The sequence below is a fragment of the Pipistrellus kuhlii genome, unplaced genomic scaffold, assembly GCF_014108245.1.
Source record: "Pipistrellus kuhlii isolate mPipKuh1 unplaced genomic scaffold, mPipKuh1.p scaffold_m20_p_11, whole genome shotgun sequence".
In the NCBI taxonomy this organism is placed as follows: Eukaryota; Metazoa; Chordata; class Mammalia; order Chiroptera; family Vespertilionidae; genus Pipistrellus; species Pipistrellus kuhlii.
The window spans coordinates 26,680,501-26,707,098 of NW_023425416.1; the positions used below are offsets into that span (position 1 = coordinate 26,680,501).

Here is a 26,598-nt window from a genome sequence, read left to right on the forward strand (position 1 = left end):
TTTTATTGATTTTTTTACAGAGAGGAGGAGAGAGGGATAGAGAGCTAGAAACGTCGATGAGAGAAAAACATCAACCAGCTGCCTCTTGTACACCCCCCACCGGGGATGTGCCCACAACCAATGTACATGCCCTTGACTGGAATCGAACCTGGGACCTTTCAGTTCGCAGACCAACGCTCTACCACTGAGCCAAACCGGTTTCGGCTATTTGTGTAATTTTGATTACGGTATATTTTTATAATTATTTTATTATAAGTTATTAATATTTTATTGTACCTAACTTATAAATTAAACTGTATCATAGTTATGTATATATAGGAGAAAGCATAGTATCTTATACAGTTCGGTACTATCTACAGTTTCAGGCATCTACTGAGGGTTTTGGAACATATTCCCATGGATAAAAGTGGCTTACTGTATCTGCTTTTCTCAAGGAATGTTACAAAGTGCAGGCTGCCATCTAGAGACAGGCTCATCACTGGAGATACAATCATAGTAATTTCTGTTTATAAGGCATTCTGAAATATTTACAAGTTTTCTAACATGTATCTTTTTTATTATAACCTTCGAGGTAATTTTTCCATTTTTGCAGAATTTACCTCGACAGACCACATATATCCCAAGATATTATTTAGCTTTAAATGCACATTAAAAGGCCACCAAAGTGTCTTGTCTCTCTACGTTTCCCCCACTCCCTCTCCTCCAATCTTGAGAAAAACTCTTTAATTATAGTCATTGCAATCCAAGGTAACTGTTAAGTCCTACATTTCTGGTATTCATATGTTTCTTGAGTGAATCCTTGTCATTTTGTTTGTTGGTTTTTCATTAAATTTATGGGGTTGACATTGGTTAATAACTTTTTTGTGTGTTGATTTTTTAAAAATATATATTTTATTGATTATTTTTACAGAGAGGAAGGGAGAGGTATAGAGAGTTAGAAACATCGATGAGAGAGAAACATCAATCAGCTGCCTCCTACACACCTCCTACTGGGGATGTGCGCACAACCAAGGTACATGCCCTTGACTGGAATTGAATCTAGGACCCTTGAATATGCAGGCTGATGCTCTAACCAATGAGCCAAACCAGTTAGGGCTCTTGTATTTTGTTTTGTTTTGTTTTGTTTTGTTTTGTTTTTAATCAGAAGTCGTCAATCGTACACTTAAAATGTGTATAGATTGATGACTTTTGACAAATGTATATAACCTTGTAATGACATTCCAGTCAATATATGTTTTCACCATCTAAAGAACAACTAATTTTACTTCTTGTTTAGTACTTATAAATATAATTTTATTTATCAAGAATACATTGAAGCACCCCCTGAAATTACATGCTTTAAAAAAAAACAACAAACTTTATTATTCAGATTATTACAATTGTTTCTCCTTTTTCCCCTCATAGCTCCCTTCCACCGGGTTCCCAGCAACCCTCTGCCCTTATCTCCTCTCTCCCACTCCTGCCATTGTCCTCATCCATAGGTGTAGGATTTTAATCCAGTCTCTTCCTGCTCCCTCCACACCCCTTTCCCCTTGATAATTATCAATCCACTCCCTTTCTTTGCCCCTGATTCTATTATATTCACCAGTTTATTCTCTTCCTCGGTTTTTTAATTCACTTGATTTTTAGACTCACTTGTTGATTTATATGTATTTGTTGATCATAATTTTTATCTTTTTTCTTCTTCTTCCTCTTATTAAAGAATACCTTTCAGTATTTCATATAATACTGGTTTGGTGCTGATGAACTCCTTTAGCTTTTTCTTATCTGTGAAGCTCTTGAAGTTGTCCCAGAGGCTCCTTACACTATCTCCAACTTTCTGGATTCTCTTTTCTTCTTGCTTCTCCTTAGGAGTGTCCTTTGGCTCTTTGTATTCCAAATTTTTGACTTGATTCATGTGTTCCTCCAGTCTGCTGTTGGATCTCTGTATAATATCATTAAATTTATTGGCCTTTTCTAGAAAATTCTTGAAAAACCTTATAACCATGGTTTTGAACTCTATATCCAGTATTTTATTCTCCTCCATCTCTTTCATTTGAGATCTATTTCCTTGTTTAGGCATTTTCACTGCTTCCTAGAGTTGGTAGAATCGCTTTGTGTGTTTGGTGTCCACAGTGCTCGCCCAGTGGGTCAGCCTCCCCAGTTACCTGAGGTAGACACTCTTGGTGCTCCCCTTAGTGGACTGCGTGAACAGCCTTGTTGTAGTTAAGACTTGATTATTGTTGGATCACTGGGAGGAATTGACCTCCAGGCCCACTGGATGTGAGTATCAGCTGTATCTACTCCGGGATACCTTCTGTATTGGTGACAGTCTTATAGGATCAGACTTGCAAAATTGCAAAAGCCTCTGTGCTCAGCTTGGATGGGGCGGAGTCTCAGGGCTGAGCTGACAGTCTTGGCTTCCTGTCAGTCCTGCCCTTGTGCGCTCGCCTGAGTTTCCACCTGACCTCTGCCTTCCGTGGCTCCCCTGAGTTTCCACTTGACTGTTCAGATTCCCCGTGCAAGAGTGTGTGTGCCCCAGGGGCTCGCCCGTAATTGGGTTGGGTCTCAGTAGTCTGGAGCTTCTTCGCTATGGAGAGGCCTCGGCAACCTCCGCGGTCAGACCTCTGTGGGCACTCACTTGCACAGGTCTGTAGACCCTGCCTGCTGCGGCTCCCGGCTCCCCCAGTCTCTGAGTCGCCAGGTGCCTTTCTCTATAGTCTGGACTCCACCCGTATGAGGCTGGGTCCATGGGGTTTCGGCTAGGGTTGGGGCTCAGTACAGTCAGAAAGGGTTCAGTACAATTGGGGACTTCCTTTCCCCTCCTGCCAGCCAGGCATTTGGCTGCCCTTCTGCACACGAGCGTCTCCCTCCCTCAGTGCTTTGCGGCTCCCCATCCGATCCGTGAGCCTCTCTCCTTTCTAGTTGTAGAATTCCCACTTTGCCAGTTTTCCTGTAGATTTGGATGATGTCCGTTCTGTCTTTTAGTTGTTTTGAAATTGTTGTGCAAGATGGCAGCTTAGGTGCTTGCTTAGGCCACCATCTTGGTTTACCAGAATCGAAATAACATGCTTTTTATCTTTGGTAGTTCATTTCAGATTGACAAAATAGTTCATGACCCAAACAATGTTAAATATAGTTGACCCTTGAACAACAGATTTGAAATGTGCAGGTCTACTTATAGGTGGATTTTCCTCCCGAAAAAAAATACATAGTCAGCTCTCTGTATCCCAGAGTTTCATATTCACAAATTCAACCTTTTGACAATTGAAAACACTATATCTTATATTCTTTTGAGAACTTGATTGTCCTTGGAGCCAATACCGCATGATACTGAGAGATGCCTAAAGTTACATTTTTGGGGAGTAAAAAGTTACACATGGATTTTTGATTATATGAGGGTTCGATGTCTCAATCCCCCACGTTGTTCAAGGTCAACTGTACAGTTAAACAGTTTTGTTTAATTTGATTCTAAGAATGTCTGACACAAAGTAACTTTTACTTGAGATAATTTATAATTAGCAATTTAATGTGTTTTTAGTTTATTTAATTTTTTTAAATTGTCTGAAAATAAAGGCTATTGGCATCAACAAAACTATTGAATACTATTTACAGTACTGTTTTTTGGCATTAAAAAACACAATATAACAGTTTCTCATTTTGTTTAGGGAATTGGATGTTGTGTTGGAACTCTTTAAAAATATTTTTTTATTTACCCGAACCTCCCAATCTAGACTCTCTCATCCCTACATCTGTTTATAGGGAATACCTGTTGGTGGTACATACCTCAGCATCCTAAAAATGAATGAGAGAGCTATACAGTATGGGGCAAAAGTAGTTTCACAGTGTGAATACTCGAAACACAGAGCTTATTCTTTGTATTATTATTATTATTATTTATTGTTTTCCATACAAACAATGGTAAATCAACTTTTGGCCTGTCCTGTATATCATGTAATTAAAATGTTCTTTAAAATAGTTTTGATTAAAAGAGAACAAGTATGACTTTTCTCATTGTACAGAGTAGTAAAAATTAAGTCAGATTCAGTTTAATGTGCCATTATAGTTTATGAATTAAGACCATATCTTGATGACTTTTAGTGGCTGTTTGGTTCCATGCTGTTTTCTGTAAGAGGGTACAGTACATTTCAGAGATGTCCCCACATTACTAAATGTGATTTGAATTGGAGCTGGTAATCACTGACAAGGAGCCAGACAGAGGTTTATAAAGTAATGATTTTCTTACTGACTCATTGAGTTGTTGTTTTTTTGTTTTTTTTCCCACATTGCCTTCCTCATTCTGTTGAGTTTTTAACTTGAATGTTTAACATTTATACAATTGAAATTGAACATTGTTTAATTATTAGGCCAGTGTTTTTTGTCTTTAAGGTTGACTTTAAACCATATTTTAATATTATTGAATTATCTTCATTTTTAACCTAAGTTTTTGGTATAATCCACCCATCATTATTGTAAAACTAATAATATTTACATAATCATGTTTGAGATAAAAATAAAGTAGCTAAAAGTAATATGAAAGAAAGATGAAAAGGGGATTAACTTTTTTGTTTGCTTGATATTTATGTAGAAATTACTGAAAAACTTTTTTTTAATCCTCACCCAAGGATATTTTTTCCGTTGATTTTTTAGAGAGAGTGAAAGGGAGAGAGAGAGAGAGAGACAGAGAGAAACACCAATATAAGAGAGACATAATGATTGGTTGCCTCTCACATACCCCCAGCCAGGGCCAGGAGCCTGCAACCGAGGTACATGCCCTTGACCAAAATCGAAACTGGGTCCCTCCAGTCTACAGGCCAACATTCTATCCACTGAGTCAAACTAGCTGGGGCACTGAGGAACTTTTTATGAAAATTTCAGAGAAAATATTTTAACTGAAGTGTGTTACTAAATTAAGGGACATTTCATATTAATCGATAGAAGAATATTCTGGTGATAAAGAATATCACAAGGGCCATGAAAGAAAATAATACCATACAGATGGATGTTACTCAGACTAAGGCAGCCACCTATATTTCTGAATAACAGCCAACATATGTCTAAGTCAATTTTCAGAACTCTCCCTACAATATAAATTTGTTTTATATCTCCGTTTTTTCCTTTCCCAATACTCCTCCCAGTATTTTTTCTTATATTTATATTTCACAGAATATTCCATTTTTTAAAAATGTCTACAGAATCTTGAACTTCTTAAGAGGTTTTTTTTTTTCATAGATACCAGATTGGTGGAGGAAAGAAAAACCCAAGCATATAAAATTTTCCAAACTATGGTCAGATAAAATTTAATTTCAGCACGGAATAGAAAAAGATTAACTGTAAAATCTGTTGTTTCACAGGTACTGTGAGAATAGAGATGTTTCGAAATATGCAGAATGCAGAAATCATCAGAAAAATGACTGAAGAATTTGATGAGGTATATAGCATTTCAATATTTATACAAATGTCCTACTTATACTTTTAAACGTTGATTATTTTAAGTTTTGTTTTGATTTGGTGTTTAGTATAAATGATGAAGATACACTATTTCCTCATGTATATATGATAATCCATGCTTCTAATTCCAAAATTAGTAATCTCTGAGGATTTGATTATGTTGCATGGAGGATACACTAAGTAAACACTAAGGAGAAAAATATCAGTGGTATGAGATAGAAGTTGATTTTTAACACTCATTCTTGAAGATCACCTAAAATCCCCAATTTAAAGAGGTATCTCCAACAGTTTAATATTCTGTGGAATTCTAGTCCTATTAAATGCTTAAAGAAAAAGGATTTGGAGGACAAAGAAGTGTGAACAGATTGCATATGATTTTAAAAATTCTAATGGAGAAAAAAAACGCTAAACTTCAAAATTCCCAAAATTATTATTATTATTATTATTATTATTATTTTAATATATTTTATTGATTTTCTTACAGAGAGGAAGGGAGAGAGATAGAGAGCTAGAAACGGTCGATGAGAGAAACATCGACCAGCTGCCTCCTGCACACCCCCCCACTGGGGATGTGCCCGCAACCAAGGCACATGCCCTTGACCGGAATCAAACCCGGGACCTTTCAGTCCGCAGGCTGACGCTCTACCACTGAGCCAAATTATTTTATGTAGAGCTTTACCACATGCCCTTCCCGTGTGTGGGGTTATTGATGGAATATAAGCTATGTGCACTGTATTAGTTTTTATAGCTAAAAGATGTGATATGCAAATTGTGGAACGCATGCGTGCACACACACACATATGTAAAACTTAAGCATGTATTAGGGGCACTCTGAGGATATTGTGATTTATGGTACATGTTTTCTTTGCTAGTCTTCACAGATTAACCATGCAGAACTCATTTTTCTACACATTTTTTAATTTTCATTGAAATAATTATCTGAAGTAGTTTTACATAGATTTGATGTTGAAACGCTTACATAGTTTTATTTCTGCATTGTGTTTATAGTGAACTCAATTCATGCCATGCTTTAGTCCACCATTAATTCCAATTTTAACATTATGCCTTTTGATTTAAGTAAAAATTCTATTTTCTGGTAGATGTTTTTTTTTCTCTTGACTTTCAACACTAACAACAAAGATTAATTCTCTTTTAGGTTCACTCTTTCAGGGCGTAGGCTTTTTTAGTAGTAGTGTAGTAGTAGTAGTAGTTGTAGTAGTATATATTTTGTACTACCAACTTCCTCAAACACACATTGCACAATCAGATGTTTTCCTTTACTCTAGTAGCACACACTAAAACATTTTTATGTGCATATTTACAGAAGTATTCTGTCAGTGCCTTTTAGACTGTTTAGTCATATTCTGTGGGAAGTTGGAGAGATCTCACATTGTGATCCGTGTGTGTGTGTGTGTGTGTGTGTGTGTGTGTGTGTATGTGTGTATCTCCATAATTGCTTATCTTAATTTCTGTAATCCAAAATAGCTCTGAAATTCCAAAGAACTTTTTTGCAATTTAATTAGTGGCAAAACATGGCCTCAACTAATATAAGACTATTTACAGTTTGTTTTTATCCTATTCAATGAAAACATCTTTATGTATTTTTGTTGAAATAGTAATGTTCTTGATTTTAGGGTGCTGGCCCAGATTATTTTGGGGTTATTGATGTCATATAAGCTATGTGCACTGTATTAACTTTTGTAGCTAAAAAATTAGATTCTGAAATATTTCTGTAGGATCCCTTTTCCTATAAAATATTTTTGTTACTTTATGAGTTGATATTTAGCAAATAGGAGATAAGGAAGCCAGATTAGTGTGCAAGTGGCAGGTTTACTGACTAACTACTGAACTACCATGCCAGACTTGAAATATAGATGATTCAGGTTACAGATTTAATAGTACACATCTCAGATTATCAGAGCAATGACACATGATGGAATGATTATTAAGAGTTTAAGATGATAGTTTCCAAACTTCCCACATTAATATCACCTCAGGGTATTTATTTTACTTAATTTTCTAATTTTACATTAAAGCTTACATAGAGTATTATTTTGTATAGTTTTGGATGTACAGCATAGTAGTTAGACAATCATATACTTTACAAAGTGTTCCCCTTGATATTTCTAGTACCTAACTGGCACCATATATAGTTATTACAATATTATTGACTATATTTTCTATGCTGAACTTTACATTTCCATGACTATTTTGTAACTTCCAATCTGTACTTCTCAATCCTTTCACCTTTTTCACCCAATTCCCCAAACTCCTTCCTCTCTGGCAATCATTAGTCTGTTCTCTGTGTTTATGTGCGTCTTTCTGTTTTGTTTGTTTATATATGTTGTTCTTTAGATTCCACATATAAATGAAATTATATGGTGTCTTTCTCTGACTGATTTATTTCAGTGAGCATAATACCCTCTAGGTCCATCCATGCCGTTGCAAATAGTAATATTTCATTCTTTTTATGGCCAGGAAATACTCCATTGTATATATGTATTATAAGTTTTTTTATCCACTTGTTTATTGTGGGCACTTGGGTTGTTTCCATAGCTTGACTATCCTATATAATAAAGATGTAATATGCAAATTGACCATCACTCAAACACACAAGATGGCCACCCCCATGTGGTCAAAGATGACCACCTCGATATGGACACAAGATGGCTGGCAGGGGAGGGCAGTTGGAGCAGTTGGGGGCGACCAGGCCTTCAGGGGAGGACAGTTGAGTGGGACCCAGGCCTGCAGGGGAGGGCAGTTGGGGATAAATAGGCCTGTAGGGAAGAGCAGTTAGGGGTGACTGGGCCAACAGGGGAGGGCAGTTAGGGGCCAACAAGGCCTGCAGGGATGGAGAGTTGGGAGGGACAAGGCCTGCAAGGGAGGGCAGTTGGAGGAGACCAGGCCGGCAGGGAAGAACAGTTAGGGGCAATCAGGCCAGCAGGAGAGCAGTTAGGCATCGGCTCAGGATAGTAGGGGAGTGGTTAAGAGGTAATCAGGCTGGCAGGCAGAAGCGATTATGGGCAATCAGGCAGGCATCAGGCGTGCTCGGGAGCCAGCAGTCCTGGATTGTGAGAGGGGTGTCCCAGATTGGAGAAGGTGCAGGCTGGGCTGAGTGACACCCCCCCTCCGGGCATGAGTTTCATGCAACGGGCCTCTAGTTCTATATAATAAAAGGCTGATATGCAAATTGACAGAACAGTAGAATGACCAGTCTTTTTTTTTTGAGGTAGGCCTGTAATGCTATGAATTTCATCACGTAGGGATATTTAAAAACTACAGATGCCTGGCTCCATTTTACATCCCTCAGACATTCTGATGTAATTTGTTAAGTATGCACCTGGGCATATGGATTTTTAAAAGCTCACCAGGTTCGGGGGAGCCGAGAGCCGCAGCACGCGAGTAAGTGCACGCAGAGAGGTCTGGCCAGACTGAGAGACCAGGGGAGCCAGGGCCACAACGCGCGAGTGAGTGCGCGCAGTGAAGTCTACAGGGGTTCTTTGCCTGTGCTATGGTATAGTACAGCGTTTGTTGCCTGGTGTGCCATAGGTGCAGACAAGACAAGAATTTTATAATTTTTCACTATTTTGTTTACTTAATATTTCATAATAAAGTAATTATAAAATACTTTCTTTGTGTTTATTTGATTCCTATTCAAGAGAATTACTTTATATATAGTCAATATAGGCACAGAGTTAAATTTTTTAACATTTTCTAATGGTGGTGTGCCTCGTGATTTTTTTCATGAAACAAGTGTGCCTTTGCCCAAAAAAGGTTGAAAAACACTGGTATAGTATAGTGACTCAGTTTGCTGAACACCCATCAGATTTGTAGGTGATAAAGATTTAGAGAAGTGATCTGGGCTTCTTATTCTTCCCACAACAGTTTAGGGTTGAACAAGAGAAATACACTCTGTAATACAAAAATTATTTTTATTTGGATGAATTTGTTGGTCTTTTAGAATTTCTGGTTTTTGTATTGTATTTAGAAAAATACTTCCCTATTCTAAGTGTTGGGAGCCAGCAGAGTTGAGGCAAGCAACTCAGTCTTAAGGAAATAGAATTAAGTTCCTTCTAGCAGAAGTTATGCGGTGCCCTGAGGGTTTGGCCAGAAGATAAGATTAACCTGGGGTTTAGCATCTCCTGTCTTCCTGCCTCTTCCCCTTCCTGATCCTCCCCCCTAGATAGCCCAGCCTTGGAATGTTGCACCTTGGAATGTTAACATCTTTGCAACTTCCCCTTCCTGATCCTCCCCCATGGACACTGCCAGGGACCCCTCTGCATGGGCGGCCCTGCCCCCCTTTGTCTCTGCTGTATAAATACAGCCATTTCAGAGAATAAAACTGAGGCTTGATCAGAACCTTGTCTTGCCTTCATTCTTTCGCGTTCCTTGTTTGTTCATTCTCTTAGGTGGTTCCTGCGTGCCCCCGTTGTTGTCCCGCGGGTCGGGACACTAAGAATATTCACCCATGTTTTCTGTGATTTCTTTTTTGGTTGAATATTTTAAAGTGTTTTGGTTCATTAGGAATTTATTTAGGTGAAAGGTGCAATGCATATCTTGTTTTTTCATTTATATATATATATTTATTGACTGATTTCAGAGAGGGAGAGAGATAGAAACATCAATGATGAGAAAGAATCATTGATTAGCTGCCTCCTGCATGCTCCTTAGTGAGATAGAACCTACAATCTGGGCATGTGCCCTTAACTAGAATCAAACCCAGGTCCTTTTGGTCCACAGGCCGATGCTCTATCCATTGAGCATAACCAGCTAGGGCTATTTTGTTTTTTATAATGAACAGCTAGCTTTACCACAATTCTTTACTGAATAATTCATCTCTCCCCACTGTTCATAATTTTACCATAAATAGTTGCATTTATCTGTGAGAAACAGAAAGTGGTCAGTAGTGAGTTTAAATTCACAGGAGTTTGTCTCATGCAAAATAAATGTATGAGTAGATAGTACATGGTTGGTTCCACTTCAGTAGAGCAAACACCTAGACTTTTTCCATCTTTCTTTACCATTCTTTATATTTTTCGTTTTTTTAAATAATTCATCTAAGGATATTTATTTATTGACTTTTAGAGAAAAAGAGAGAAAAACATCAATGTGAAGGAGAACCATCAATCAGTTGTCTCCTGAACGTGCTGGTGATAGAACCGGCAACCTTGTGGTGCAGGGGACAACACTCTAACCATCTGAGCCACACAAGCCGGGGCTAAAATGATTATACTTTTTGAAAATTTCAATTAAAAATTCTATTAAAGTAATTAAAAGATGCATAACATAGTTATCATGAATACTTTGATCTGAATTAAGTGGCAAATACCTTTTTTATCTAAACTTCTATAAAATTTTTGTTTTCTGCTTCAAATTATCTCAACTAAGACCCAAATGCAACAAAATGGAACTATTATTTTAGATGAATGGCTTAAAATAAATAGTTAAATACTGGGTCTAAGTAATAATTTTGAGTAGATTAAGAATTAATTGTAGATGATAAAAATAAACAACAACAAAATAAATTTGTCAATGTACCTGTGTAAGTTATTTCCACTTTCTGTCCCCATTTAATTTGAGAAAAATGTCCCTTACAGGTAAGAAGAAAAAATAAACTTTCAAATTAATATCATATGTTATATTTAATATATTATTTTTACCTCTTTTAGGACAGTGGTGATTATCCCCTTACCATGCCTGGACCTCAGTGGAAAAAATTTCGTTCAAACTTTTGTGAATTTATTGGCGTCCTGATTCGACAGTGTCAGTATAGCATAATTTATGATGAGTATATGATGGACACAGTAATCTCCCTTTTGACTGGTTTGTCAGACTCCCAGGTCAGAGCTTTTAGGCATACAAGCACCCTTGCTGGTGAGTAACCAACATTTTATTTCCTTTTCATTTAGTTTTATTGAATATGTTCAATTCAATTTAAACCTTTGAGTTAAATATTAATTTAAAATTATTACTGTGCTCCTGAAAAATATCATGTCTCTCCCTTTCAAATTCATCTGAATGGTTTGTGTTCATCTGTGCAGGTAAAATATATGCCTATTTTGATAACTAGCATTTGATAGCCTTGAGAATGAGAATTTCTAGCAAATGTCAACAAATATCTCTCTGAATTTATTTTCCTTTAATCTTAATTAAAGAAATTTAGAAATCTAATAGGTCATATTCATATTAAATTTCAAATAATAGTTGAAATGTGAAATTCATAGTATTTTTTACTTACATTGTTTTATTGCTCATTGTTATTGTCCATAATGTGTACATACTTATTTGTTATATATTGAAAACAATTCCATCTAATTATTATAATCTGGCTTTCTTCCTATTTATAGTACTATACTATCCTAAGCATATCTGAATGTAATGTCTCTCAAAACAGTTCATTTATGTAGACTGTAGGTAATCTGAATAACTGATAGTTTATAGTTTTCACTTTTACTTTCATCTTAGAATTATCTAGATAACGTCTCAGCCAAGTACATCAATTTTTTTTCTTTTCCCCCCCCATAACAAAGTAATTTTGTAATTGTTCTGTTTTCCTTCAACAACTTTAACTGTGCTTACCTAAAATGACTATTTTTTCACCTATGATACACAGTGTGTCTATGTGTGTTTCTACATGCACAAATATTTAAATACTCCCAAATTACATTTTTTTAGTAGCAGTAACTTTGTTTGTTTATCTCATACATTATCAGAACAAAAGCTAGATTTAGTTTCACTTCATTACAGTTCATCTTGCATTTAGATTTCTCGTTTATCTAATATAATTAAAGCATTGATTTGCAAATTTTAGCATGCAATAGAATCAGCTACAGGATTTATTGAAACAGATTGTATGGCCTTACCCCGGAGTTTAACAGGTTTCTAGGTGATGCTGATATCTTGGTGACTATATACTGCAAACCCCTGATTTAATATTTTGATTTTGATTTTTTTTGCTTTAACTGTTATGAGTTACCAATCCTCCCCCCTACCCCCCCTTATTCAGTGTAGTTTAGTTCATCTATTCTATTAGTGTCCATTATTCGTAGTTACAGTTTGATAAGAAACAACATGAAACATAGTTGGTTTTGGTGGGGTTTTTTTTTAAGGGTATTCTTTTGGTCATTATTAGGAAAATATCTTATACCCAATTTTATCTTTTTTAAAAAGGTAAAATAAAACCAATTTATTGTTGAAATTTTCCTGTACAGAACAAACATCAAACAGTTTATTCTGTGTCTTGAGAGTATCTTCTTCCTCATTATAAGGAAGAAAAAAAGAGATCTTTTACCACATATCTTTTTTTTTAAAGTTACTATATATTATTTATTATTAAAAAGTATCTGATGCATTCTTTTCTTTCTAATTTCATGACTTTTAGTATTTTCTGCATTTGGTATTTTCTTTATATTTTCTATTTACTTTTCATCTTACTTTCTTCTATCTATGTATAGAATGTCCATTTAGCTGGTTGTCAGATGGATAGCAAATTCAGTGACTGGAAATAACAAACAAACATAAAATAGAAATTGATTCTGAATAGTTATAAAAAATTATCTGGTTTCCTAAAGCCAAGAGAAAAGGAGAAGCAAACATGAGATGTTATCTTTCTGATACAATTGTGAAATGATAATTCATAAAAAAAGGACAAAAATTATTTACAGATATCAAAATAGAGATCAATCTTGGGGCTTCTGTAGAGGCAAGCTATCTCTCTTTAATCAGAAAGCCACGTGCATTTTGTATAAAAGATTAAATATATGTCACATACTCTGTCTAAGACAACGAGAGAAAGAACTATATATTGTAGAAATATGCAGAATATTTTTACTTTTAAAACGTTTGAATTTCCTATAAAGTGCACTTTATTTCATTTGCGTTTGTTCTTCACTGCCATGTCAATGAAGTATTTTTTTAAAATATATTTTATTGATTTTCTACAGAGAGGAAGGGAGAGAGATAGAGAGCTAGAAACGTCAATGGGAGAGAACCATCGACCAACTGCCTCTTGCCCACCCCCTACTGGGAATGTGCCCGCAACTAACGTACATGCCCCTGACCGGAATCGAACCTAGGACCTTTCAGTCTGCAGACCGACGCTCTACCACTGAGCCAAACCGGTTTCGGCCAATGAAGTATTTATCACCTACTTTATGATGGTCTTTTTCAGTTCTCCTTTCCATTGGCACATTTTCGGTGACTTTTATTATTGTATTGTTTTTCCCTATATTTATTCCTTTGGTTATATACATATCCTAATTTTACATATACTTAAATATATTTTAATTACAGCTTTCCTCCTGTTCCTTATGAGTTGAGCAGCTCCCTCCTCCTTCCAGTGCCTCCTTCTTCTGTCTTTCTCTTTGCACAATTTACCTGTAATCATGATAGCTTTTTTTAAAACTGCTTGATGAATGCTCTATTTTGTCGTACCTAAGTGCTATTTTTATATGATTATCTAGCTTATTTGAATTTGAAATTACTTTTCAAAATCAGATATCAAGAAAAACAGATCATTATATTTATATTGCTTGTTCAAAAGCTAAAACCATTTTTCAAGTCATTCTCAAATTTACTTCAAACTATTACTGTAATTTCCACGTATCTGTGTTAATGATTATACATTCCAAGACTCAGTTTTATAAAATGTGAGGTATCAGTCACCCTACCCTTCAACAAAGCACAGTGATCTTCTTGCTGAAAACTTAATTCCAGGGTGGATTTAATAATTATCTATTTTTTTCAAGGATTTCTGTTCTCATTTTTGCCCTCTTTTTTTTTCTTTTTTCTTTTTCTTTTCTTTATGGTATGTGTGTTAAAGAGGTAGATTAAAAGATAATCATTTTTATTCACTTTGCAGGACGAGTCTTGGGGACTAGATAAAATGGGCAGGAACATTTAATCCTCTGCTTCAAAGACTTTGTGCATGGACAGTTACAAGGCAGTTATGGCCAGATATGATTATCGGCTTTGGAATAAAATGCTCCTTGACATTGCTTATATCTTAGCTGAGAAGAGAGACAATCAGGTTAGTTGTTCTGTAGGATACAGATGTGATGAGTTCCAGAGCTTCATAAGTCATCACAGTGGTCTTATCAGTAATACTTTTAATCTGTTTCCAAATACTCCATTTTCTTATTATCAATTAATTAATGTGTCCCAATTGTCACTGTTATGCATTGCATTTAATTGTACTTTTACCACATTTTCATTAAAAATTTTTATCTTGTAGTGCTTTAGCTCTATTCCGCAATTTTAAGTAGTGTATTTTTTTATTGTGGGTAAATAGTGCTTTCTCCCATTTTTTGAATTCTCTTTACCGTTACATTGAAACAGACTATTAGCAATTAAATTTTATAGCATATTTTTGTTAAATTTTTTTTTTGTATTTTCGATTGGAATTTTAAAACATACCTTCTATTTATTTTTGACCCATTTTAATAAAGAAGCTTCACCTTGCAGTATGGTTTTCATTAACTATTTTTTTAAAAATTTATTTTATTGATTTTTTTACAGAGAGGAAGAGAGAGGGATAGAGAGTAAGAAACATTGATGTGAGAGAATCATCGATCAGTTGCCTCCTGTACACCCCCTACTGGGGATGTGCCCACAACCAAGGTACATGTCCTTGACCGGAATCGAACCCAGGACCTTTCAGTCCGCAGTCCGACACTCTATCCATTGAGCCAAACCTGTTTCGGCGGTTTTTATTAACTATTAATCTTCAGAGTTTAATGTCCTTATTTCTATTCTAAATAGTTATCTCAGTTGGACATATTAGAACATAAGTTGTGGGTTTAATTTAAATAAGTAGTATTGTTATTGTTATTTTGGCAAATTTAAAATCAGAGACTGGGCACTTTTTTCCCCCCCCACCCAATTAGGTGAAACTTGCCTGAGAAAAATATTTCTCCCAAGGTCAAAAATGGACAAAAAAATTTTTTTGTTGCCACTTTGTTAATTGGTATTATGAAGAAAATTCTACTCAATGAATCTATTTTTCCTGTTTATAATTACATTATTCTTAGGTGTTTACTTTTAAAATGTATACCAATATCGGGTCTAGTAATAATTAATGTCGTTTTTCAACATTCGTTTAAAATCTTGCTTGGCGTTGACTTGTATTGACATAACCTTCAAACACGTGGTATCCACAGAACGTGTGAAGTGCAGTTAACAAGTTTTGCTTGAAAAAGTGTGTGTTTGGTTTGGTTTTTGTTGCAAAACTAGGGCTAAGAAGATGGCGGATGAAGAGCATATTCGGCACTGCATGCTTTACGAGTTCCAATTAGGAAGAAAAGCAAGTGAGGCTGCAAAAAACATCTGTAGTGCTCTTGGTCAAGATGCAGTTAGCGCCAGAAAATGCCAGCGTTGGTTTGAGAAATTTCGCGAGGGAAATTTTTCGTTAGATGACAAGAGTGGTCAAGGCCGTGTGTCCAATTTTGATCAAGAAGCTCTTCAAGCTCTTTTGGTGCAAAATCCTCAAATTACCCAAGAGCTTGCGACAACTTTAAATTGTTCACAAAAAACAATTTCCAATTAATTGCGTGCACTTGGCAAAGTCCAAAGTTTGGAAAATGGGTTCCTCATGAGTTGACTGACAACAACCGTAATCAAAGAGTCACAATTTGCAGTTCCCTCCTCTCTTGTCAAAACCGTTTGCCGTTTTTAGAGCAAATTGTTACCGGAGATGAAGAATGGGTGCTGTATGTTAATTTGAAAAGGTGGCCTCAATGGTTGACAAAAATGAGGCTCCACAGCCCACGCCAAAACCTGACTTGCGTGCGAAAAAAGTGATGTTGTGTGTTTGGTGGAATTTTAAAGGAATTCTTCATTATGAACTTTTACCATCTAACCAAACCATTACAAGTGCAGTGTATAGTGCCCAATTGGAAAGGATAGCCCAAGCTTTAAGAGAAAAAGAACCCGCGCTGATTAATCGGAAGGGCATAATTCTTCACCACGATAACGCACAACCGCATACTGCAAGAATCACTGCTGAAAAACTGCGCCAGTTGGAATGGGAAGTTCTCCCTCAACCTGCATATTCTCCTGATATTGCCCCTTCCGATTACCATTTGTTTCGTTCTTTGCAAAACTTTCTTCTTGGAAAAAAATTTAATAATGAAGAATGCCTCAAAAATGCATTGACCGAATTTTTTGCATCAAAATCACAAGAATTTTACAACAGAGGGATTAAAATGCTTCCTGAGCGTTGGGCACAAGTAGTAGAAAACAACGGCAACTATATTGTTGATTAAATTTTGTTGTATTGTTTAAATAAATTCGATTTAAAAAGTATTAGAAAACGACATTAATTATTACTAGGCCTAATACTTTACAAGTTCTTTACTTCGAATATTTTTTAGATGGCATCTTGCAAGATGAATAATGTTGCTTTAATTTTTTGTTATTTTATCACCTACATAATTTTCTATAATGTTACAAATAAATTAATATTGACTACCGGTACCTCTCACTTCTTAGTTGAAAATGCTAATTTGAAAAAGGGATTAAGAATACAAAACTAATATTAATAATGGCATAGTGCCTGTTGGTATGGCTCAGTGATTTGGGCGTCAAGCAATGAATCCAGGCCACCTATTTTATTCCCAGTCAGGCACATGCCTGGGTTGCAGGCTCAATCCCCAGTTGGGAGTATGCAGGAGGCAGCCAATCGATGTTTCTTTCTCATTGATATTTCTATATCCCTCTCCTTTCTTCTCTCTCTAAAATCAATACAAACATATTTTTTAAAATAATGGCATAGTGATTGAGTCTCTTCTGTTTTTCTAAAGTGAATTTTGGAAAATACCTAGAAAATGCGAGTAAGATTGTCATATGATAGTCAAGTGGCGTTAGTATGCCATGCCAGGAGGCTAATCTTTACTAGTAGATAACAGTAGGTCACTCTCACTCTAGGGAAAGTAAACATTTCTGTATATCTTATTGTTAAACAGTACTATGTTGACATATGGTTGATTTTACATTGAGATAATATTTATTATTAATTAACAATCTTTACCAAGTCACCATCCTTGAATTTCTGAGAAAATATACGATGCATGAAATTGCTCTGTTCTCCATTCATAGATTGAAAATCATTCAAACTTAGTAAATTGACTTTTTTTCCTTTGGCCTTCAGTTCCTTAAACCATCTAATACAGTGGTTTATACAGTGGGTTCTGGGCCAGAGTGTCCATATCCCTGTATGCCAATTATTAGCTGAGTTACTTGGACAATTCCTTAACTTATCTTGTGGCCTCATTTTCATTATATGCTAAGTGGAGAAGTTAATGATAGCTACCTCATTAAAAGAAATTAGGCGTGTTTGGATCAGTGCCAGACATTTAGTAAGCTACTGATATTATTCAGTAAAGACATAAAGAGCTAATCGTGTTTGCAGTGTTTCATTCATTCATGTTTTTACTTAAAATTTATTAAACACCTACTCTATTTTCGTAATAAAAGACATTACAAGTGGGAAATTAGAAATAAACAAGTAAATAAATTAGTTGTATCAAAACTGCTATTAAGAAAACTAACAGCATGAATTTTCATTTTACTTAGATGTTGACTTTCAGGTTCCAAATTGTACTTATTAAATCAGTAAGATATTTATAACTCTTAACCAGACATAATATTTCTGGTTATCTAGAATATATGGTTATCCCTGAAAAATTTAGCTCATTCTGTCATTATCAAAGAATAGACTATAAAGTATAGATAATTCAGTCTCTCCTTGTCTTTATATTTTATGTCTCTTACCTATTTTTTTAGCCTAGAATTTATTTTTTATACTAGAGGCCCAGTGCACGGATTCCTGCACCATTGGGGGGTCCCTTGGCATGGCCTGAGGGGATTGGGTCAAAACTGGCTCTCTGATAGTATACTCTTTATGTCTTCACTTCTTCATTTCAGATTCTGTCCTTCAGATTTTTTATAATCATGTCCTACTCCATACCTGCACCAAAGCATCTGAAAGTGGCTAATGAAAAACACATAATCATAATGTTAGGGCTTTACATTTTTCTCTCAAGTGGACCTTTAATGCTACCTAGGAATCCTATTACACTATTCCACTGATATCTCAACTTTGAAAGTGGATTTGCCACTTTCAAAGTTGAGATATCAGCTATTAAAGTATGTATACTTTTGGGGATTGGGAACACCCTGTATTTTTACCTCTCTCTTCAGTGTACTATTTGTTCTCTCCTTTTTCTCCTTTTACTGTTCTATATTCTGTTCACACAGAAGTTTAGAATGTAAATCAGAATATTTCTCACCCCAAATTTTCCAGTGGGACTTACCTCACTTATATTTAATCATAAGATTTTATTTGATCCTAGGAGAACCTATGATGTGGCTCCTTCATTTTTTTCTTCAACCTCATCTCCTGCCTCTGCCTATTTCTATGCTTTAGCCACACTAACCACCTTGCTTTTTTATGAGTGTCCACCTCATAACAATTTACCTCATTACTTTTGGAACCCTATTCTGTTATACATGCTTTTTCACTCACATGAGCTCTTCAGAGAGGCCTTCTTGCCTGACCATCCGCTTTACTCGTTATCCTCTTACCATACTTTTTTTTTAAACCATACTTTAGTTTTCTTGATAGATATTTTCATTATCTATCTTTCATTTATATATTATCTGTTTATTTATTCTCACTAGAGAGTAAAAAATATAAGGGCAGATCAAGAAAATATGTATCTCAGCTTCCACTGGTGAATTCCAGCCAGGGTTGGTGTTAATTTTAATACTTTCCAATACTTTGTTTTATAGAACTAGAAGTATATAGTAAGTTAAGCTTCATTGGGTAAGACTTTGTATGCTCAGGACATGCTCTGTTAAACTATTATTCCTGACTTGGAAAGTTTTAATTATCACAGTTCCCTTATGTTCTTGAGCTCTTTCCTTTTTTTATACAGATTAATTTAAAAAGTACTTTTAACTTTCATAGTATTATCAGATATTGTGCTGACAATGTGTAAAATTACTAGCCTATATTTTGAAACAATATTTCTCAGCTTACTCTATTGACACATTGTATCTCAAGAAAAGGAAAACATTTTCATTAAATACATTTCCAAATGGACTCTAATTTTAATACATTTGTTTTTAGAATTTATGTTTTATATTTTGATTTAAGGGCAGTAGCAATCACTGTTAACATGGAGTTAGCCAAAATGTAGATAGAGTTTCAGAATAACAGAAGGGGGGGGGGGGGGGATAGGTAGGTAGAGATTCAGCATTTATGTATATATATTTATATATGTATTTTAAAGAGAAATAGTGACATTTTAAAAGAAATGCATGCTCATATTTAGGTTTGGATATTTAGTTTGGATATGAAGATAAATGGATAAATTTTTCCAAGACATTGATCAGTTCATTTTTTATAACGGAGCATTTGTTTTTGCAGGTGAATAACCTTAAAAAAAAATGATGGAAATTATTTTATCAATACCAACCCTCTTATTTCTCTACCAGTATTTCCTACATTTTCACAATCTCAATAATGAATATAAATATGAAGAGATAAAAGTTTTAAGGTTTATATCATACCTGTTTCTTAGAGAACTTGAAACAGAAGTTTGAAAATACTTAACAAGATTTACAAATACAAGTGAACATTTAAAAGTATGTTAACACTATAACTCGAAAATAGGTCAGACAGAAATTCACAGAATACATTTTTAATGAATTTAATGAGATTGATAGGATCAGTCTGTTTTTCTGGGGTTGGAGGTTATATTATGCCATTCACTGGGGTTAGCAATATAAGCAGAGGAACCATCTTTGGGGTACGAATCATGAACTGATTGATGCATCTAATATAGGTATTAAGGAAGTAATTGTATACTCAGAACTGGTGGTCAAAGAGTAGATTTGATTAGTATGCTCTCACTAAAGTGTGCATATTTGAGGACTTGGGAGATTGGTTGTAGAAGATACTATCTAAATCTGTCTTGCTGATGGTTATTAGGATAGGGCTGTTTTTAAGTGGGAAAGGTTAATGAGCCAAACACTAGTGACACTGTTTCAGAGTAAGATGACAACTTCTATAAAATAATTTTTCTTTTTTACTTAAACTATGCCTGATTATAAAACAGAAATTCTTTTCATGTTTCCATTATAAATATGTAACTTTATGGATGAAGTTCTGATTCATGGTTGAATACTATAGTCTTCATTTATTTCATAGCCATGAAGCTCATGACTGCTTTGGTGAATGTTGCCTTAAACCTCAGTATTCATCAAGATAATACACAGAGACAATATGAAGCCGAAAGAAATAAAATGATTGGGAAAAGAGCCAATGAAAGGTTGGAGTTACTACTTCAGAAACGCAAAGAGGTAAGTTTCATGATATCTGAAATTCTTATGTTAATGTAAATGTGTAGGATATATATATATATATATATCATAGTTTTTTTATTCCCTGTAAAACAGTTTGTGTATTTTCTTAATTTATTTTTTAAAATTATATTATTTGATCTCAAAGTTTTAAAATGAACCTATAGTATTCAGCCAGTGTTTATCTGAGTGCTGTCTAATAGCAGAAGAGAGTCACAGAACAATTCTACTTTTGAAAAAAAGTAGTGCGGGAATTAGGTAACTCATAAACATTATCAGGCTATGGGCAAAGAAAGCGTGATAAGTATCAACACAAGAACTAAGGGCCAGCCGGAACCGGTTTGGCTCAGTGGACAGAGCGTCGGCCTGCGGACTGAAAGGTCCCTGGTTCGATTTCGGTCTAGGCCATGTACCTTGGTTGCTGGCTCCTCCCCTGTGGAAGGTGTGTAGGAGGCAGCTGATCAATGATTCTCTCTCACGGATGTTTCTAACTCTCTATTCCTCTCTTCCTCTCTGTAAAAAATCAATAAATTAAAAACAAAACAAAACAAATTAAAACAAAAACAAACAAAAAAAACCCTAAGGGCCAGCAAAGCCTGCATTACTAGGCGAGAGCAGAAGCCTACACATTAGCTAAATGTATAATGCACTCTTGTGAATAAGATCGGTCTCAGTTTTACAATGAAATTTTCATATATGTGTTGAAAATTACTTTAGATTTTTAGTAGGTAATTTTTATTCAATAGAAATAAAATTTTAGATCTGCAGTATTAGTCTATATTTTAAATTGAAAAAGGATTACTATCACATTGCTACAAATTTCTATCAATGAATAATGGATTATAACAGGCAATAAGAAGCAGCAAACTTATGATTAAATTATAATCCATTCTGTATTAGCATGCTAGGGCTGCTGTAATAGATACCACAAACTGAATGGCTTAAAGAAAGGGAATTTTTTTCCTCAGAGTTCTGTGGGCTACAACTCAAAGATAATTCCAGTCTTCACATGGCCTTCTTTCTCCCTGTGTGTGTGTGCAAGTCTTTAAATTTCTACTTTTTCTAAAGATACCAGTCATATTGGATTATGGGCCCCACCCTACACAATCTCTGCCATACCCTATTTCCAAATAAGGTTTGATGTAGCAAGGTTTAGCACTTTAGCATATGAATTTTTGAGAGGTACAATTAAACTCAGAACACATACTATATTTGTAATACTGTGGGAGTAAATTTTGGAACTATGGCTTCAGTAAGTACTACTAACCAAACTATATATTCTTATAAATTATTTTTTAAAATAAGTGCAAGAAAGGTGTAACTTACAAGTAAGTTGCAATATTGTGAATGCTTTGCCATAAAAGTATTCTTAAACTTATTTCAGTCAAACCTGAAACAGTATACAGCAAAAAAATAAATCTGGCTCTGGTCGAGTGGCTCAGTCCCATATGCCAAAGGGTTATGGGTTTGATTCCAGGTCAGGACACATACCTGGTTTGTGGTTTGATCCCCAGTTGGTGCATGTGTGGGAGGCAACCAGTCAATGTTCCTCTCTCTCTCTCTCTCTCTCTCTCTCTCTCTCTCTCTCTCTCTCTGAAGTTCATAAAAAACATTTCCTCAGGGTGAGGATTTAAAAAGAAATAAGTCTGAAGGAATAAGTTTGAGGAGTTTTGTCACATTGGAGTTTGCATAAAAGCCAGTATTTCACTGAGTATTAACACAAAACAAATTAGAATAAGAAATATACATTGAATGTAATTTTATATCAATGTTTTTATTCCTTTTGAGCAGTGAATAAACTCAAAACTTTAATTCTGATCAGTAGTGTTGACTGAAATTTATTATCTTTGCTATAGTGCTTTATTTTGTTGCTACATCCCACCACTGATGGCCAAAAATCTTGTTACTTTCGAGTATGCCTCCTATACTGGGAACTTAGCCTACTCTCAGTCATGAACTAATCAGATGCAGAGTTATATTTGGATACTTTAGGTAGAATAGGAAATTTCTTCTACAGTGGCAAGTATGATAATCATGGGAAATCTGTTGCCAATAAAGGCAAAATCAAGCCAAGGACCTGGTTTGGACAAAAGAGGTATAGAAATTGAATACTATTCCCAAAGCAAATGATATTTTGGAGATAGAAATCTCACCACCTTAGCACCACTTTCTTTTAGTGTCAAGAAAAAGAGAGATTCTAAATCCACTAGTATAGTTGTAGAAGTAATGCAATAATACTGGTAATATGTTGCCCAATAAGTGAGAAAAAGGATTGATAATTACCCAAAATGAAAATTAGCAGTTATTAAAAACATTTGGAACTCTTCATTGTAAATCAGCTATTTTTAACCTGTGTGCCTCAAGAGGCTTTCTGGTGTAACACAAGAATTTTTAAAGCATGCAATACCTGACTATTTAGTCAGGGGCACTGACCTATTTTCCCTGAGATTGTCAAGCACAACAATAGGCATCTGGTGTGAATGAATCAAAATTATACCTTTCTTTTTTGTCAGATCAGCAAAATAAAAAGTTTTGTGTGTGCGTGCAGCAGAATTTTAATAGTTTGTGTGCGCCATGAGATGAAAAGGGTTAAAAACCACTGTTCTAAATAAAATAATCAACATTTTAATTAATTTATTTTTTATTTCAGCTACAAGAAAATCAGGATGAAATCGAAAATATGATGAACTCTATTTTTAAGGGTATATTTGTTCATAGATACCGGTAAGGGATTTTTAAAATCATTTAGAAGATTTTAAACTTAAAATTTATTGATTCTTTGTAGTTCTAGGTAGTTCTAGAGATAAAAAACTCGTCTTGATTTGTTTTCTGATAAATCTTTGGTTATAAAAGCTAAATAAATGTTACTGTTATGCTGTCACTGCCACACTTCCAAATTCAGAACATAACACTGTTAGAGGCACCCTATATACTTGCATTTGTATTGATGGGATAGGTAATCTTAAGTTAATGTGCCCTTAATGAGATGTGATTGTCTTAATAATTGCCTTGCTTCCTGTCCTGTGGTACTCACCTTATTTCATGGTCAAATTAACCAGCAGTCTATGAAGATAATACAACAACTTCATAACATTATTTTTCTTTACCTTCAGCTATATGCATGAAAGTAGAAGCATAGTATTTCCTAACTATTTTTGTCATGCTAAATTCAAATGAATTCAGGTTGTCTTTCTGTGAAACCTGTGAACTTTAAAAAACATTACATTATTAAAGAGCATATTTCACAAGAATTAGTGGCTTATATACATACACTTGTTACCTTCTGTTAATTAATTATACATGCTTACTTTGGGTTTCACTTTCTCTCTTCTTTAGTCTCTCAAGGTGGAAACTGAGGTAATTGGTTTGAAACCTTTTTCCCCCCCCCCAATATAGGAATTTAGTCCTATACATTTCTCTCTTAGCACTACTTTAGCTGTATCCCCTTAAATTTGCACATGTTGTGTTTTTATTTTCATTCAGCTCAAAATATTATATTTTGGCTCGTTTCTTTGACCCATGGGTTATTTAGAAGTGTGGTATTTAGTTTGCAAATATCTTAGATCTTTCTAAATAACTTTCTGTTATTGATTTTTAATAGTTCTATTGTAGTCAGAGAACATAATTTGTATGATTTGAATGTTTTTAAATTTATTGAGACTTGTTTTATGGTCCACAATATAGTCTCTCTTGATAAATGTTTTAGTTGCCGAGGAAAAGAATGTGTATTGTGGTTTTTCTTTATATCAATTAGGTCAAAATTTGTTCATAGTATTGTTTGAGTCTTTCATCTTTACAAATTTACTGTTCTAAGAGTATTTTTTTGTGTTCATGATAAGTTATCATGAACACAATGTATTATCACATAAATGACTTGCAGTTATTTTCCCCCCCAGCCTATCACTTTCTGTTTGTTTGCTTCATAATGCCTTTTGGAGAGCAAAAGCTTTCAATTTAAATGAATTTATTTCTTGATTTTATTATGTGATAATTTTTTGATGTCATATTTTGAGCATTTTGTTTAACCCAAAATTTTCTTCTGTGTTTTATTGTAGAAGTCTAAATTATTTAATCTTTTCAGTTATGAACCATATATAAAGTTAATTTCTGCATATTGTGCAATAATAAGGATATGAGTCCAATTTTTGCATATTAATTTGTCCAAGCACCGTTTGGTAAAGACTATCCTCCAATTGATTTGTCTTGGCACTGTTTTTGAAATCAATTGACCATAAATATTGTACAACTTTTTATTTCTGGATTTGCTAATCTGTCTGTGTACTCATACTAACTATATTACTTTAGCTTTAGAGTAGGTGGCATTTTTTTTTTAGCTTTATTGATATATAATTGACATATAATACGTAATTTTAAGGTATACAATGTGATGACTTGATACACAGATATATTCTTAAATAATGACCACAGTAAGGTTAGTTAATACCCCCATCATATCACATAGTAGTAATTACCTTTTTGTGTGTATGTGGTGATAAAAATTTGAGATGTACTCTCAGTAATTTTCCAGTCTGTAATTCAGGATTGTTTCTCTAGTCACCGTAACTACACATTAGATCCCCAGAATTTATTCATGTTATAACTGAAAGTTTATATTCTTTGTTCATTATTTTCTTATTTTTGCCAATACTCCCTCCCACCCCTCCAATCCTCTGGCAGCCACCATTCTGCTCTGTCTTTCTTTGAATTTGACTATCTTAGATTCCATATGTAAGTGAGAATATACAGTTTTTTATAGTAAGCTTTTAATATCAAGTAGTGTTAAGTTCTCCTTTGTTTTTTTTCAAAATTGTTGGGATTATTATACGTCTCACACTTTTCTTATATAAATTTTAGGATTAGCCTTTCAATTTTTATGCAAAAGCTTGCTGGGATTTTGATGGAGAATATAACGAATCTGTAGACCAGTTTGGAGAGAATTAACCTCTAAATAATACTGAATCCTCCAATCTATGATTGCATCTTAATTTATTCAGATGTCCTTTAATTTTTTGAGGAATTTTTTATGATTTTCGGTGTACAATTTTTCATTGCTTTTATTTTATGCTATTATTGTAGTAAAGGGAATTGTCTTTTATTTCTGTTTTGTTTTGTTTTTTAATGTTTTTATTGATTTCATAGAGGAAGGCAGAAGGACAGATAGAAACATCAGTGCTGAAAGAGAATCGTTGATTGGCTGCCTCCTGCACATCCCACACAGGGAATTGTGCCCTCAACCCTGGCATGTGCCCTTGGCCGGAATCAAACCTGGGACCCTTCAGTCCGCAGGCTGATGCTCTATCCACTGAGCCACGCCAACTAGGGCCTACCTTTATATTTCTTATAGATTAATAATGGTGATATATTTTTCAGGCAATATGTTCATTTCAAGTATATTGCACATTTGATGGCATAATGTTCATTATATTTCCTTATAATTCTTTTCATTTCTATAGGATTGCCCCTGATGTCTCCTTATTCATTCCTGATTCTGTAATGTGTGTCTTCTCTCTTTTTTGTCTTTGTCTAGCTTAAAGGTTTATCAGTTTTATATTTATGTTGTTGATTTGTGCTTCGTTCCTTACTATTTCCTCCTATCTGATTTCTTTTGTTTTAATTTACTCACCTTTTTCTTAGTTTCCTATATTACTTGTGATGTTTTTGACTTATAAGTTATTATTTTGTTTAACTTCCAAATATTTGGAGGTTTTCTAAATTTTTAATAATTTTTATATTTATTACATTGTAGTAAGGAAACATGCTCTGAGAAATTATTTTGCAATTGATGGGATATATTTTTTTTCTCAA

General features: G+C 34.6%; 1 protein-coding gene across 6 annotated transcripts in view; it reads left to right on the forward strand.

Annotated features, from left to right (window-relative positions):
- Window positions 1–26,598, forward strand: part of STAG1 (stromal antigen 1) — a 250,216-nt gene that overhangs the window by 130,027 nt on the left and 93,591 nt on the right. For 4 of the 6 annotated variants that reach the window (XM_036431365.2, XM_036431364.2, XM_036431366.2 and 1 more), the window contains exons 6-9: window positions 5,334–5,410; window positions 11,100–11,304; window positions 20,642–20,793; window positions 23,444–23,517. In XM_036431365.2, the coding sequence (XP_036287258.1) occupies window positions 5,334–5,410; window positions 11,100–11,304; window positions 20,642–20,793; window positions 23,444–23,517 (508 nt within the window). Of the gene's footprint in view, window positions 1–5,333; window positions 5,411–11,099; window positions 11,305–14,329; window positions 14,459–20,641; window positions 20,794–23,443; window positions 23,518–26,598 lie in introns of those variants that run through there. The other 2 variants (XM_036431367.2, XM_045579262.1) reach the window with 2 other exon arrangements.